The sequence below is a fragment of the Sceloporus undulatus genome, chromosome 2, assembly GCF_019175285.1.
Source record: "Sceloporus undulatus isolate JIND9_A2432 ecotype Alabama chromosome 2, SceUnd_v1.1, whole genome shotgun sequence".
Classification (NCBI taxonomy): Eukaryota; Metazoa; Chordata; class Lepidosauria; order Squamata; family Phrynosomatidae; genus Sceloporus; species Sceloporus undulatus.
In genome coordinates this window covers 219,490,414-219,507,807 of record NC_056523.1, presented here as the reverse complement: position 1 = coordinate 219,507,807, position 17,394 = coordinate 219,490,414, and the positions used below count along the sequence as shown (strand labels likewise).

The following is a 17,394-nucleotide window of genomic DNA, read 5'->3' as shown; positions in this document are numbered from 1 at the left end:
GTTTGCCTTAAGGTCGCCGTAAGCATTCTGTATGGTGTGATATGGGAGGAGGTCCATGGTGTGTGTGTGTGTTTGACACAATGAGATACCACATGGGGTGACACTAACCCTAGTGATGCCACTGGTGATACAGAAATGCTTAAAGAAAGAAAGAAACTTGCCAGGAAAACCCCATGATAAGTTAATTGCCTTAGGGTTGCTGTAAGTCAGAAACGACTTGAAGGCACACAACAGCAATGGGTCAGTGGGGTGACCCCATGAGTTCCTGCACCGGGTGATGCCAGTCCTAGTGACGCCACTGGTGATAAAGAAATACTTAAATAAATAAACGATAAAATAGTGATAGGAAACAACTGATTAGTTCTTTTTTCCCCTAAAGCAAAGTTAGAGCCCACATGTCTGGGTTCCAATGTTGCTTGAGATAGGAGTCACATTTATGAGTCTGTGTGGGGTGGAGGGTGACCCCATGAGTTCCTGCACCGGGTGATGCCAACCCTAGTGATGCCACTGTCCAGTGAAAAGGAAACACATACTTAAAGAAATGGTACAATAGTTTTCACTAACAACTTAGGGCCTGAACAGAGAGGCCAAAATAAAGCTGCTTCAGGTCACTTTGGAGGTATGCTGTTTAAATGATGCATGCGTCTGAAGCCCCGCGGGGAGGAGGAGGAGGAGGAGGCCAGCGGCCCCTGCTCCTTTCCTCTGGGCTTTGCCAGGCCTGAGGTGTTCTCCGAAGGACACCTCAGGGCTGCCGAAGCCCCGCAAGGAGGAGGAGGTGTGTGCCCACCCTCTCCTCCTCGGTCCCTTCCTTCAGCCAAAGGGGCTCCAAGGGGCCCTTTTGGTCAAAGGGGAGGGAGGCCGAAGGGAAGGGCTTGGGCACCCGTCCCAGGCCCTTCCCTTCGGCTCTTCTCTTCGGCCAAAAGAGAGAGGTCTGGCGGAGGAAAGGCTGCCAGGGAGCCCAGGATGGTGGCCTGCCAGGCCCTGGGCTCCGTCAGAGGCCCTTCCTCCACCAGACCTCCCTCCAGAGAGAGAGGTCTGGCGGAGGAAAGGCCGCCAGGAAGCCCAGGACGGCAGCCCGCCAGGCCCTGGGCTACGTTAGGGGCCCTTCCTCCGCCAAACCTCCCTCCTGAGAGAGAGGTCTGGTGGAGGAAAGGCCGCCAGGGAGCCCAGGACGGTGGCCCGCCAATCAGCGGCAATCGGCGGCAGGACCAGGCTGAGGCTGGTGCCAAGGCCTTGCCAAGCTGGATGCAGCCCGTGGGCCGTAGGTTGCCGACCCCTGGTCTAAAGCATAGGTAGAGTGTATGTGTCTGACTCCAATGTAGCTTAGGATGGGAGTCACACCTATGGCTCAGTGGGAGTGAGGGTAACCCCATGAGTTTCTGCACCGGGTGATGCCAACCCTAGTGATACCACTGAATCCTGGGAATGGTGCCAAGGGGGTGAGCTGGCCAGGGGCGCAGGGGCAGCAATGGGTGTAGACCCCACCCAGTTGGTAAAGGAGGGAGCATGGGAGCAGAGGAAGCCCCCCAAGAGATGTGGTGTCACCAAGGTGGCCCTGCTGGGGGGCACAGAATAGAAGAGTGGCAGGGAGCTCCCAGTGATGTATTCAAGTGTTTTAGTTCACATCTCAAATCAACTCCAGTGCTAACCAACATTTGTCAACAGATATGGCAAACAAAACAGATTGGAAACGATCAATATACATCCCCATCTTCAAAAAAAGGAGACACAAAAGACTGCAGCAGCTATAGGACCATCGCACTAACTTTCCCACGCAAGCAAAATCATGCTCAAAATTCTGTAACATAGACTCCAGCCATACATGGAGAGAGAGATCCCAGAGGTCCAAGCGGAGTTCAGGAAAGGAAGAGGCATTAGGGACCACATTGCAAACATGCAGCACTTAATAGATCGCAGCAAGGAATTTATAAAGGAAATCAGCATGTGCTTCATCGACTATAGCAAGGCTTTTGACTGCATAGATCATGAAAGGCTACGGAGCGCCCTTAAAAAGACATGGGAATGCTGCTACATTTCATGCTCCTGATGAGGAATCTGTACTCAGGACAAAAGGCCACTGAACTGAATGGTTCCCAATTGGCAAAGGGGTCAGGCAAGGATGCATTTTATCACCCTATCTATCCAACTTGTATGCAGAAAATGTCATATGAAAAGCAGGTGTAGACTCAGAAAAAGGGAGAGTAAAGATAGGAGGGATATGCAGATGACGCCATACTACTAGCAGACCTAGAGCAACTACTGTACTAAGGAAGATCAAGGAAGAAAGTGCAAAGGCAGGCTTCATGCTGAACATAAAGAAAACCAAAATAAATGGCCAGGGGGAATCTAGACAAATTCAACTGAGATCATGAGGAAATATTATTATTATTATTATTATTATTATTACAAAGCTTTATTTACTGTATATAGCTCTGTAAATTTACACAGCACTGTACATACAATCTTTTAATTAGACGGTTCCCTACCCTCAGGCTTACAATCTAAGAAGACATGACACAAAAGGGGAAGGGAGTGGAGGGTGGAGCCAGATGCCTTCTGGGAAGGGCTCAAATACTGTAGTGTTAAAGTAGAAATACCTAGTTCTTCTATCTAGGGTCAAATATTGATCAGAATGGGGACTGATACTGGTGACCCTGAATCTCCTTAGTCCTGCTCCAAGATAGGGGAATCCTTTGGGAACCCCTCCTGGACCAGAAGGCTGGGATGGAGGACACGTCCGGGGAAAAGAGGACGCTCCTGGTTACCCTGGATATCCTCCTTAATCCCTCTCAAAAACAGGGGAGCTTTTGGAATCTTTCCTGGACAGAAGGCTGGGATGGAGGACACGTCCGGGAAAAGGAGGACATGCCTAGTCGCCCTGAATGTCCTTCTTAGCCCTGCTCCATGATGGGGGAATTTTTTGGAATTACTCCCAGGCAGAAAGGTGGGATGGAGGGCGGGTCCGGGAAAAAGAGGACGCTGCCTGGGTGGCGCCCGTGTGCTGGAGGAGGGCCCTGGGCGGAGAGAGGAGGAGGAGGAGGAGGAGGGCCTGAGGAGGAGTCCCAGCCTGGCCTCCTCCTCCTCCTCCTGCTTCCCTCTTTCTGCCTGCCTCCCTTCCTCCTTCCCCGACGGAGGCCAGGGGTCTCTCTCTCTCTCTCTCTCTGCTGGGTGTGCGGGCGGGGGCCATGCCGGAGCCCGGGGCTGCCTCTGGTGCTGCTGAAGCCTAAGCAGGAGGAGGAGGATGCGGGAGCTGCCCGGCGCCTGGCTGCAAAAGGCGTGCCGCCTCCTGGTCCTCTTCTGCCTCCTCCATCTCCTGGCCGTCCTCTTCTACTACTTGGCCGGCAGCGCCCTCCTGGGAAGACCCCCGGCAGCAGACAAGGAGGGGGGCCTCGCCACTAGGCCCAGCGCCAGGGCAGCACACAGCCCCCCAGGAGACAACGCCTCCAGGGAGTGCCCCCAGACCTCCCCCTGGCTGGGTAAGGCAGGCAGGCAGGCAGGCAGGCAGGCAGGCAGGCCTCGCTCCCCTCCCTCCCTCCCTCCCCTGAGACACCCCCCTCCTTCTCCTCCTCCTTCCTCTTCCTCCTTTTCCCTCTTCTTCTTTTCTTCTTTCTCTTCCTCCTCTTCCTCTTGTTCTTCCTCTTGTTCTTCCTCCTCTTTCTCCACTTGCTCTTCTTCTTCTTCCTCTTCTTCTTCCTCCTCCTTCTCCACTTCCTCTTCTTCGTCCTCCTCCTCTTCCTCCTTTTCCCTCTTCTTCTTTTCTTCTTCCTCCTCTTCCTGCTCTTCCTCTTGTTCTTCCTCCCCTTTTTTCTTCTCCTCCTTCCTCTTCCTCTTCTTCTTCCTCCTCCTCCTTTTCCCTCTTCTTCTTTTCTTCTTCCTCCTCTTCCTGCTCTTCCTCTTGTTCTTCCTCCCCTTTTTTCTTCTCCTCCTTCCTCTTCCTCTTCTTCTTCCTCTTCTTCTTCCTCCTCCTTCTCCACGTCCTCTTCTTCCTCCTCCTCCTCCTCTTCCTCCTCTTCCCTCTTCTTCTTTTCTTCTTCCTCTTCTTCCTGCTCTTCCTCTTGTTCTTCCTCCCCTTTTTCTTCTTCTCCTTCCTCCTCCTCTTCTCCTTCCTCTTCTTCTTCCTCCTCCTTCTCCACTTCCTTTTCTTCTTCTTCCTCCTCCTCCTCTTCCTTAATCTTCATCCTCCTCTTCCTCTCCCTTTTCTTCTTCCTCCTCTTCTTTTTCTTGTGCGTCTTCAAGTCCTTTCCCACTGATGACTATGAAGCTATCTATTCTGGGAAAGTTTGGATCAGGGGGTTTGGGCTGGTTCTTTTTTGTTGTTATGGCCATGGTCTTCCTCTTGAGGCTGAGAGAGTGTGACCAGCCTAAGGACACCCAGGAGGTTTCCATGGCCGAGTCAAGATTCAAACCATGGTCTCCAGAATCCAAGGCTTCAACTACTAACCCACGCTGCCTCTTTGAAAGTTTGTTGTGTGCTTTCAAGTCGTTTCCGATTTATGGTTATGTACCTATCCTGGGCTTTTCTTGGCAAGTTTCTAGAGAGGGTTGGCCATGGCCATCCTCTGAGGCTGAGAGAGTGTGACTTTCCCAAAGGTCACCTAGTGGGTTTCCATGGTCGAATTGGGATTGGAACCTGGGTTTCCAGAGTCCATGCTGGCTCTTGAAAGTTTGTGGGGTTGTTGTTGTGTGCCTTCAAGTCGTTTTTGGCTTATGGCGACCCTAAGAGCATGAAGCTATCCTGGGGTTTTCTTGCCAAGGTTTTGTTCAGAGGGGTTTATGGCATGGCCATCATCTGAGGCTGAGAGAGTGTGACATGCCCAAGGTCACCCAGTGCAAGGTGGTCAGATGTCCTAACTGCCCTGGAGGATAAGATGCCTTAAAATTTAGGGCATTCAGGATAAAATGAAGGACAGGACTAAAGAAAAACTAAAGACCCTCACATTCAGGCTTCTTAGCGATGCTCAAAATGGAGGAGATTTTGGAATTCCCCCTGCAGAGAAGGTTGAAATGGAGGACACACCCTGGAAAAGGAGGGCCTCTGGGCCCCCGGGCCATATCTAAACTTGCATCAGTGCATATAAGTTGGCACAGGGGTGACTGGAGGCCCTCACTGCCAAGGAGGAGAAGGCACTGCAAGAAGAACGGATAACGTTACAAAATGAAAACTAAAAAGGTCACTTATGGAAATATAAATCCGCACTTCTTAGTCATGCTCAAAATAGAGGAGGATATTTTAAAATTTGGACAGAAGGTTGAAATGCAAGCCATGACCTGGGGGAAGGACCTCTGGGCACCCTGACCAAGTGACTTCCCATGGATGAGTCAGGATTCAAACCCTGGCCTTCAGAATCCTAAGGCTCCAACCACATGACACCACAGCTGCCTCTTGAAAGGAGCCCCTTTCTTTTCTTCCTCCACCATTCCCTCTTCCTGCCTCCCCTCCTTTTCTTCACTTTCTCTCTTTCCAGTCCTTGGTCATGAAAGCAGAGCTTTGGGGGCCTGGTTTCTGCCTCGCATTCTGGATAGCTCTTGCCATGGGACTGAGAAAAGGTCTCTTGCCTTTGTCAGCCCTTGCCATAGGAAAAGAGAAAGCAGGCAGAAGATGCATGCTCTCACTGAACATTCTTGTTATGTGCCTTCGAGTCATTTCTGACTTGTGGTGACCCTAAGGCAACACTGTCATGGGGTCTTCTTGGCAAGATTTGTTCAGGGGAAGTTGGAAATTGCCTTCCCCTGAGGCTGAGAGAGTATGCCCAAGGTCAACCAGTGGGTTTCGTGGCTGAATGGGGAATCGAACCCTGGTCTCCAGAGTACTAGTCCAGCACTCAAACCACTATGCCTTTTTATAGATTTAGGGTTGCCATAAGACAGAAATGACATGAAGACATACAACACACGCACACAGTTTTAACACGTAGTGGTTTGAGCACTGGACTACGTCTCTGGAGACCAGGGTTCGATTCCAGCTCAACTCTAAAACCCACTGGGTGACTCTGGGCAAGTCACACTCTCTTAGCCTCAGAGGATGGCAATGGCAAACTCCTTCTGAAAAAACCTGCCAGGAAAACCTTATGAGGGTCACCATAAGAATGACTTGGAAGCACACAACAACAATAAAAGCTGGTATGTGTCAACCTGGTCCTAGCCCATTCTGACTCTTTATTACTATTTCCATAGGTGCATTAAGCTTACGCTATCTCTTTTCAAACTGGCTCTTTTCAAACTGTTTGGCTCTCTGGGGCCCATCCGCACTTCAGAATTATACCACATCTTCTCAGCCTCAGAGGAAGGCAATGGCAAACCTCCTCTGAACAAATCTTGCCAAGAAAACCCCATGATCCGTTCACAGCCTTAGGGTTGGAAATGACTTGAAGGCATATGACAACTAATAATGAAACTCCAGTGAACTACACTGCCGTGTTCCAGGTGTCCAGCTCCGTGCGTGCCACTTGCACGCAGCACGATGGAACTTGCAGCTGAGTAGGCATGTGCAGAGTTGGCATGTGTGCAGAATTGGCACGGTGCTCAGTAAAATTGAGTACGATCGGTTATGTCTCCCACATAACTGTCATTTCCTTCCTTATTGCAACAATTGCTTTTTGCCTAGCTGCAGAGCTGTGTGAGACTGGCAGGCTGCCACTAGAGCCCTGCAACGCAACCTCTGCCCGTCTGTTGTAGTCTGTGGAGGGGATGTGAGGAGATGAATCACATCTGCCACGTTGCTGAAGAAGCACTTGGTGGGGGGGAAATCCCCCTTTCCCTGTATGCATATGTAGATTTTTCCCCATGGGCACAGAAGGCACAGGGTTTATGCATACATAACCCTTTTCTGTGAATTTTAAATGTGAACTATTGGTTCATATCTTGCCCTTTCAAACTATATGCATGCCAAGTAGAAGGCTTTCATGGCTGGCATCATAGTTTTTTGTGGGTTTTTCAGGCTATGTGGCCATGTTCTAGAAGAGTTTATTCCTGATGTTTCACTAGCATCTGTGCTGAAAAACCCATACAAAAGTATGTATGCAGTCCTTTTAAATAGATGTGTTTTAACTGACATGGTGTGTCTGTTCATGGTTGTTGCTCCCCACCTCGATCCATGAGGAGAGGGGGGGTAAGAAATACTACTACTACTACTGCTACTACTATTATTATTATTATTAATCACTCAACAATAAGAAGGGGGTGCCACCATTAATCAAATATTTCCTATATTTATGCAGGAAGGGAAGTAAAGGAGTAATAATAATTATAAAAATATGTCTATCAAAAAAGGGGGGAAAGGGAGAAGGGAAAAATTGCTGAATAATTTAATGATGTAAATTGCAATCATCTCATCTTAACAAGGATATGTTTTATGTAGAACAAACAACTGCAGAAAAAGGTATGAGACCATGATGATTAAGATTACTTAAGAAATAGTGATAGCAACCACTTTGGATTTTGCAAGTTTCTTTTTTAAACTTTGTTATAATAATAAATAATAATAAAATATTTATTTCTATACCACTTTTCCTGGGAGATCAAAGCGGTTTACAAGTTCAGAAAAGATATACACCTCAACATACTATGATACAAAGTACAATCACAAATACACTTCCATAAAACATCATATAAAAACAGTTTAAAATCTCACAATCACAAGTTAAGCATCTTGTACACCGCTTTGATCTAATTTGGAAAAGCGGTATATAAATAAACATTATTATTATTATTATTATTATTATCTTGAGGTATGCTTCAATTAGAGGATAACTTTCTCTATAAAGAGTCAGGAGGGTATGCTAAGCGGAAAAGACGCTTTCTTGAAGGCATACAGGGAAGAATGAGTCGAATCTCTTCAGGGAGTTTATTCCAGTGCACAGGAGCTATAGCTGTAAATGCTCATTGGTGAGTTACAGACAATCTCTCCCTGGAGTACTCAAGTAAGTACTTGCCTGTTGTTCTGAGAGTGTGGGGCGGATTATGTCAGGAGAGGCGTTCCCTCAAGTAACGTGGGCCCAAGCCATATAGGGCTTTATAGGTAATAACCAACACTGTATTGAGACCAGAAGCTAATTGGCAGCCAGTGAAGAGATCTTAATGCAGGTGTTATATGGTCTGACCTTGGAGTTCCAGTGACCAATCTGGCTGCAGCATTTTGAACTAGTTGAAGCTTCCGAACCTGGTACAAAGGTAGCCCCATGTAGAGCGCATTACAGAAATCCAAGCAAGAGGTTATCAGTGTGTGTACTACTGTTTCAAGGTCCTTTCGGTCCAGACAGGGGTGCAGCTGGCGTATCAGCCAAAGCTGGTACCAAGCACTCCTGGCCATCATATCCACTTGGGATGATAACTGTAAGGATGAATCCAGGAGTACTCCCAAACTGGGAACTTTGTCCTTTAGGGTGACAAATTCCTCTGTCTGGATCTGGGATACCTATCACAAGTACCTCTGTTTTCTCTGGATTCAGCTTGAGTTTGTTTTCCCTCATCCAGCCCATTACTGACTCCAGCCAGGCATCTAGAGGAGAGGTGCCATCCTTAGTCACTGAATCAGTCGGAGACTGATGTGGTGTTGTTTATGTTCGTTTTAACGTAGTAATTGTCTTTGTATTTATGTTTGAATGTTTTTTAATAGTAATAAAGAGTGAAAACATTTCCTAGGGGCCTGGAGCATAATAACGATGATGATGATGATGATGATGACGATGATGATGCCCCAGAACCCTGGGAAATGTTTGATTATTGTTTGCACTCCGTTGTTGTTGTTGTTGTTGTTGTTGTGTGCCTTCAAGTCATTTCCGACTTATGGAGACCCTACGGAGGTTCTCTTGGCAAGATTTTCTCAGAGGAAGTTTGCCATTGCCTTCCCCTGAGGCCGAGAGAGTGTGACTTGCCCAGGGTCACCCAGTGGGTTTCTATGGCTGAGTCAGGATTCAAACCCTGATCTCCACAGTCGTAGTCCAACACAAAAACCACAGTGCTCTTAGGGTGATTTGATTTCTCTTCCAGTCGGCTCAGAAATGAAGGATGGATCCCAGCTGAGCATAGCTGCTCTGCATCCCTGCTCCCTATCCCTTCTGGCTGTGACCCTTGTCACCTCTCTCAGTGCTACTCACAGTGGAGGTGCCTGGACCGGTGCCAATCCATGAGCCATTTGTTGCTGATTCTCAGTTTCCAGGAAAGAAAGAAACAGTTGCAGCCAATTGGCTTAAATATGATACCAGTCCCTGGCATATTGAGAGGGGAAATATTGCCAGTCCCCCACGTCAGATACTGTGACAAGCAGTGATCTATCTAGCCTGCTGGTTTTCTTTGTCCATAATTTTATTTTCTGTTCACCATTTCTTTCATTGTACCATAATGGGCTTTTAAAAATTGTTTTATTATACAGCTGAATCCTCACAGCAGAGATAAACCACTTTAACTGCCCTGGCCCAGTGGTATGGAATCCTGGGAATTGTAGTTGTTGTGACACTAGAGCAAAGCTTTGCACTGGTGCCACGATCAACTACAATTCTCAGAATTCCATAGCATTGAGCCAGGGCAGTTGAAGTTGTGTCAAACGGGATTATTTCTGCAGTGCAGATAAGGCGACAGTAGTGTGTAACACACTCTCTCTGGGGCTGCATCTGTACTGCAGAGATAATCTGGTTTGACACCATTTTAACTGATATGGCTCAATGCTATTAAATTCTGGGAATTTTAGTTTGTTGTGGCACCAGAGGTCTCTGACAGAGAAGGCTAAATGTCTCCCAAAACAACTATTCACAGGCTTCCATATCATTGAGCCATGGCAGTTAAAGTGGTGTCAAACAGGTTTATCTATATATATTGTTTTTGTTTATATTTCCGTTTGTGTAAGCTTTTCCTAGTTGCCATCTATCCATCCATCCATCCATCCTGGATGTGCCTTCTTCAATCTGTTTCTTTAGTCACACACCAGACGAAATTGGACTACAACTCCCATCAGTCCTAGGCAGCTTGGGAGCTGTAGTGCACTAAGAGTTGTGAGGATGCTGGGTGCTTTACAGGGGTTCTGTACAGTTCTCAGAAATTACACAAAGTTCTCAGATATCTACGTTGAAATGCATTTTTCTGATTTTTAATTTTTTTAATCTGCGAGTCCATTGCTCTTTCTGTCTTGTTTTCTTTCTGAGAGGTACATATTTCTCAATGTTCTTAATAGTCTACTATTAGGATCTCACCATAATGGTAGACCGAGTGATAGAAGCAGACGGCTGATAAAAAACCCAATAACTTTATGCAATAAAATATTTGTTCCTTCCCCCCCCCCCCCCCCAAAAAAGGCATACACCCATGCCATATTTTTAAAACCCTGTTTTTTCAGGGCTCATTGGGCCGGAATAACCCAATCTTCATTACTAAATTGTGCAGTAAAATCAGCTCATAGGGAGGACAGTAGTGGACAACAATGACACAGAGGTCTTTCTCGGCAAAATAAAGTTTCTAAGCTTCTAGTTTTCAGTGGAAGAGAAATAGGCGTCAGCTTCCTTCCCAGGGGAGGCCGTTGTTTGGTTCTCTATCCTTTTTGCACAGTCTTTTTACTGTCCAAGTACAGAGAGGGAAACACCAGATGCAGCAGCTGGGCCTTCTTAAACCTGGGTTGAATCTGTTCATTCCTCCCTATCCCCCTTCTGTTTTATATGTAATAATTTAACGTTTCTACTGCTCTGTTTTGCATGTGTTCTGTCAGTTCCCCTTGGAAGCCGTAGCAAAGTTCTCCAAAATTATAAATAAAAAACTTTTGGACAAAGTTAACTACACTTATTCAGCTGTCAGAGAATTTGGAAAATTGTTTATGTATTGTTTATTTTGTGCCCTTTTATTTTAAATTACCATGTTACCGCCTACATGTTGTTGTTGTGTGCCTTCAAGTTGTTTCTGATTTACGACAATCCTAAGGTGAACCTATCATGGGGGTTTCCGTGCCAAGTTTCTTTGTCAGAGGTTTGCCATTGCCACCCTCTGAGGCTGAGAGAGTGTGACTTGCCCAAGGTCACCCAGTGGGGTTCCATATAGTCATTCATCAATGCAAAAATCAAGGAGTGCATTTCTTCTGCTCTGCTCTTATTGCTTTTAGAATTTAGGCTGCAATCCTGGACTGAGTCACTTGGTTTTAGGACTTACTGAATTTAGGTCTAATCTGCACTGCAGAAATAATGCTATTTGATGCTGCTTTAACTGTCATGGCTCCATGCTGTGGGATTCTGGGATTTGTCGTTTGTTGTGGCACCAGCGCTCTCTGGTAGAGAAGGCTAAATATCTCACAAAATGGCATATCTCAGAAGTCCATATCATTCAGCTATGGCAGGTAAAGTGGTGTCAAACTGCATTATTTCTGCCGTGCAGATGGGACCTTAGAGGGGCTTAATTCTGAGCAGAGACATAGGATTGCAGAGCTGCTCCCTGATTGTTTCCAGCTCAATTTTCAAATTGAATATTGTAAAAAAATAGCATGGTGTTAATAATATTTTATTTTTCTAATAATAATCTAATAATTAATAATTTTATACACTTCCATTCTCTTAGGCACTTTTTAGAACACTGATACAAAAGAGAGAGTAATGTCCAATAATATGTCTTGCATTGACATTGAGATTGCTATAATCTGAGCTTTTTTCATTTAAGCTGTCTGAAACTGGTCACTTTATGGGAAGCTGTTGCATGGACCTGAATAGGATAGGTCAGGATGTAATTGTGTGGAAATGAGCAATATTTTGCATGGTTGGGGCAAAAATGTCCAAATTGGTAAAAATTCGCATCTGATCCTGTCCCATGACATGAGCTCTGCCACTGCTGAAATGTGGCCCAAAACCTTTTCCAGAATGGAGTTGGAATTCAGTCCCCACAGTCCCAAAATGATTCCTTGCTTGTTTTGTAGGCTACAAAAGGTTTTTAACAAGTTGATCAACTCTCCCTTAGTGCTTCCATTTCTTTTCTCCAAACAATGACTTGAAATTCTGTGCCTCCTGGAGTCGAGACCACTAATCATGCTTAGATCCAAAACACACTGCAGAAATAATCCAGTTTGAGACCACTTTAACTGCCCTGGCTCAGTGCTAGGGAATCCTGGGAACTGCAGTTTTGTGTGACAGTTAGCCTTCTCTGTCCGAGAGCTCTGGTGTCATAATAAACAACAATCACCAGGATTCCTTAGCACTGAGCCAGGGCAGTTAAAGTGGTCTGAAACTGGATTATTTCTGCAATGTGTTTTGGACCTTAGTCATAATTTGGATCTTTGGATTTTTTTTCTTTCTCCTTTCACTTCTCCATACATGGAGAGTCTCTGGAGTTTCCTTTTTATTTGTAAGAGTCCCTGTTTTGCTTCCAAAGCTGAGCAGCACTTGACCACCTGAGATCATTTCCAAGCAGGGATGCTGGATGACATATTTTCCAGCACTTAATTTTTCTGTGTAAAAAATTCAATTTCTAAGAAGATGATTGTTTGAGAAAAATTAACCAGTAAAAAAAAATGTGGTTCAAGCAGTGCCTTCGTCTGAAATTGAGCAAAGTTGCATCACTGATTCTAAAGACGGTGACAGTCAAAGTAGAAGTGTCTGGATGACATCCGTGGAACAGAGTACAATAACATCCAAAATCCACAAAACAGTGATATCTTTAATGCACAACCAAAATGCACAAAATAGGTCATGCAAGTTTTAAAAGCCCCACTGGCTTCTTCATCAGGAAAAGGAGATAAAAATCAAACAGGAGAAAGAAAAAATGATAATGTTAGAGTCATAAGCCTACATTTTGTTCAATTAAAAAAAAAAAAAGCCTACATTTTGTTGCAACGTAAGCTCCAGGAAATGAAATTTAATTCCACTAGCAACACAGAAACAAACCTCTCTTGAGATTTAGGTTGTCTCTTGACAAAATGTAGGCCTATGACTCCAACATCATCATTTTTTTTCATTGAGTGTCCCAAAATTAGTGTATCTGCAGTTCTTATTGCCTTCTCCCCTTCAATATGGGACATTAAAATCTTTTATTTAGGAAGTCAAATGAACGTGCCATTAACTGATGCTTTTAATCAAGTCCTATTCAAACATGGTGTTAATCATTGTCTAGTTTCACAGTTCACAGTCTTTTTTGTACTTAACATTACATTATTGTGAAGCTTTGAAATTTAACTACTTAAGAAAAACAAATGTTGTTATTAAAAATCATGTTAGGTAAGCTTTCTGGAAACAGTTTTTCTCTTTGGCTTGCTCCCAAGGTCTACATAGCAATTTCCTTTTTTAAAAAAAATTAAAAGCTGCAAAATACAGTAACAACCATCATATTTCAAAGGAACTTGTAGGCAGCCAGTCAGTTATTTCTTCAGGCGCTGTCAGCATCATGCCTTCTTGAATATTCAACTGCAATCAAATGACAATATATATCTCATCAGTTGACCTACTAAACAGCAGTGAAGGTCCTTAGCTCAGTGTTGCAGGGTGCAGACTCCACATGCCTTATCGTACCAGACACATTTGTACGAAACATTACAAGTCTTAGGAATTTAAGCCCATTGAGGTGAGGTTTTTTCCCCCCAAGGCACTGTGAGCATCTCTGGTTGCATCCACACTGAAGAAATAAGCCAGTTTGACATTGCTTTAACTACTGTGGCTCTGTGCTGTGGAATTCTGGAAATGATGGTTGGCTGCGGCATCAGAGCTTTGCTATGGTGCTGCAACCAACTACAATTTCCAGAATTCCATAGCATTAAGCCACAGCAGTTAAAGCAGTGTCAAACTGGATTATTTCTCCAGTGTGGATGCAGCCTGTGTCACTTAGCTATCCACGAACAACTTACAATTTGTTTTTGAATCACTGTGGCAGAGCCTGGGAGCCTGATACTATCTTATGACCATGGAAAGTGTTGTTTTGACCTCATGTTTTCAAGGAGACTAAATATATTCACTGGCTGATAAGCACAGGCTGTATGAAAACTTACATGGAGTCTTGTTCAGCTCTGCACAAATGTTGATCGGTCAAGCTACATCTTGGTGTCATGCCTCTGTTGGCACTTAAGAGTTGCCACATCTTTTTTGTCAAATTTAATTAATTATGCATTATTGGGTCAGGAAGTATTTTCTTTAGGCTGTCATGAATCTGTGGCCAGTCGTTTTGCCTATAGGATCCCAAGTACAGTCAGCCCTCCTTGCCCACGGATTGCTTATTTGTGGATTCAATCATCCATGGTTTGAAATATTTAAAGGTATATATAAGTTCCAAAAACAAACCTTAATTTTGACATTTTATACAAGGGAAATCATTTTACTATGCCGTTGTATTTAATGGGACTTGAGCATCCATTATTTTGGTATCCACGGCAGTCCTGGAACCACACCTTAGTGGATACTAAGGCCCCCTTTGTATTTTACATGTAAAAAGGAGAATAAAATTTCACAATACACTTATAATTTTGAAAAGATGTCTCATTTTTCTCTCCTCCCCCCCAAACCCCTTGATATCCCTTTCCCCCTTAAACTCAAAACCTCTAAATAATTTAGCTTTTCCTCATAGGAAAAATGGTTCAGCCCCTTGGTAATATATTGGACCCCCCTCCCTTTAGACATGTGCTAACCCATAAAAATGGCTAAACTAGTTTTGTGCAAGTGCCCACTGAGACCCAAACACCAGTGAATTAAGTGATATTATGTATTGTTTAGTATGTATGTGTGTGTGATCAACATTAAAAAAAGTGATTCATTAATATTGGAGTGTAAGGAGTCCAAAACAGAAAAACAAAACAAAACTCGAGCATGTGGTGTGTAGTAGATCACTCTTCTTTCTGATTCCTCTTTAACTGTCATAACAACATACTGTGGAATTTGTGGGTTTGTACTTTGGTGAGGCACTAGAGCTCTCTGGCTGAAAATGTTAAATGCTCCTTCCTAAACACCCAATCCCAGGATTTCATGGGACAGGACCATGGCAGTTAAAGTGGAATAATAGTAGTATTATTCTGTAGTGCGGATGGGTCCAAGAGAGTCAAACACTCAGCCATCTTGGAAATTGATATCATAAGTTTGATGCACCTATGGAAATATTAATAAAGGGCCAGAAAGGGGTAGTCGGCTACCTTTTGTTGTTGTTGTTGTGTGCCTCCAAGTCGTTTTTGACTTATGGTGACCCTAAGACAAACCTCTCATAGGGTCTTCTTGGCAAGTTGCTTCAGAGGGGTTTTTCCATTATCCTCTAGGGCTGAGAGAGTGTGACTTGCCCAAGGTCACCTAGTGGATTTTTATGCTCAAGGAACTATATGTTCCTGTTCTTCCTGTTAGGTATCTTTGATGATAAGTCTGAGATTGGTCCTGGCTCAGTCTTATCACTTTTACAGTTAGTACCAGAATGTTATGTTGCTAGCAAGCATCACAAAGATGTAGAGCCCTATGTGCACATAACGATCCTTTTATCACAGTCAAGGGAAGGGACCCCAGAATAACCTGCATATGCTGAGCACCACATCATGCAACATGTGGGGCTAAACATGGCCTTTGACACGGTCGGCATGCTTCCAAAATTGCTCTGCTTAGAGAATCTGCCACCAGTTACACAGTCATCTGGTTAGCATTGCCCTTTGGATAGTAACGGCATCTTCTCCAACCTTTCAGTTGTATGTTAAACATACAAACAGGAAAAAATAGTCTCATTTTTATACAGCTGCAAAAATAGTAATGTTGTACTTAAAATGTGCAAGATGAGTGCTCAGAAATATACACTGATAGCCTAAATTATTTGCTGCTGGTGGTGCTGTTGTGTGCCTTTAATTCGTTTCTAACATCTGGAAACACAATCATATGGTTTTCTTGGCAAGATTTGTTCAGACGAGGTTTGCCATTGCCATGCTGAGCCTGAGAGAGTGTGACTTTCCCAAGGTCATCCAGTGAGTTTCATGGCCGAGCTGACAATTGAACCCAGGTCTCCAGAGTTATAGTCCAGCACTCAAACCACTATGCCATGCTGGCTCTCAGTGTAAATTATATTCCAGCAGATAAATTATGCTCCTCTCTATTTTATATCTCTTTGGGACTGTACTACATGATATATGACCAAATATGAGCCAGAATAATATTTGGTCATATTTTATGTAGTACAGTCCCAAAGAGACGAAAAACAGAGAGAAGCATATTTTAGCTGCTGGAATCAGAGACAGATCTGCTAAAACTTTCATGTATTCTATCCTTATAGTTTTAACCAGCCTTTGTCCTTAGGGTGCATTCTGTTTTAGGTTTTCCATTTTGCCGTTTGATCACATATTGTAGCCTATAATTTGGAGCTCATAGAAGCAAATGCTTCTCACAAAATTATGACGGAACCTAGAAAACAATTCATTTTGAAAATGCAACATATTTATAGCAATATAGAAATGATAGTAAAATAAATTATGTATCAGTGAAATATATGCAGCTGATAAAACCCGTAAATACCATTCCACCTAACATTTCTTACCATGGATGAGGGTATGGGCCATAACAACACAGTTGGTGTGTTACGGGGTCAATGCGAATTTATACCTTTGGAAATCTTGATGCATTTTCTAGGCTTTTCAAAACAGTCCTAAAATCCAGTGTTTCTGTGTGTGTGTGTGTGTGGCGGGGGTAATCTCCCAATTAATTCATCCTGATCAAATAGATCTTGCCTTAAACTTCTAGAGTTCATCTACATTTGTTTTGTAAAACAAACTCTTCCATGTAGAAAGTGTACCTGTAAAGCTTGTTGTGTGTACTTGTCTTTCCATACCAGTTTTTCTCGAATTGCGGCCTTGGGCATTTGGTTGATAATGGAACCATACTTGTAAGGCAGGTAAAATCCTAGCTGTGGAACACTTGGAGCTTTGACCATTTGCTCCACTGCTAAAGCCAGCAGGTCTCCTAGACTAAATAAACATGCGTTTTCTCCAGCAGTCATCTCTTTTCTATACTTCTTGGCTTTTTGCATCTTGGCACTAACTGAAAATATCTTGATTTGTAGACTGTTAATTGCATTGTGTAAGAGCAGTTTTGCAGCAATATTGCTCTGCTGGTTTCTCTGACTGCTTTTGCCAAAGAGGATACTAGGAAAGAAGGCACTAAGGAATTATTCCTCCTGTAGAGGAAGGTGTTTTTTCTCCTGAGCCTGATGTTCAATATTATTCAATCCTGTTACAATCTGGAGTGTATACAGAACACGGCATTGCTGTTTTGAAGGACATCTTAACCGTTAAGGTGGCTCTAATCCACATTTGAAATGAAATAGCTCCTTTAAAAAAATCCCTGTCTAAAGAAGAATCTATTATCTTCATGGTATTGTTTTTATTGCATTGTACTGTATTAGATATTTAATAATGCTGAGACTGCAATCGAACACCTAAAGAGTCACATGGTCCCCACCCCTAATTTAGTTCTTTGAAGCTAAGCCAATGCT

General features: G+C 44.0%; 1 protein-coding gene across 3 annotated transcripts in view; it reads left to right on the top strand.

The window, feature by feature from the left end:
* Positions 1-3,097: 3,097 nt before the first annotated feature.
* B4GALT1 (beta-1,4-galactosyltransferase 1) overlaps positions 3,098-17,394 on the top strand; it is a 54,995-nt gene continuing 40,698 nt past the window's right edge. For 2 of the 3 annotated variants that reach the window (XR_006101878.1, XM_042448925.1), the window contains exon 1: positions 3,098-3,476. Coding sequence is in view for 2 of the 3 variants with exons in the window: in XM_042448925.1 (XP_042304859.1) it covers positions 3,242-3,476 (235 nt within the window). In the remaining variant the exon portion in view is untranslated. The remainder of the gene's footprint in view (positions 3,477-17,394) is intronic. The other variant, XM_042448924.1, reaches the window with a different exon arrangement.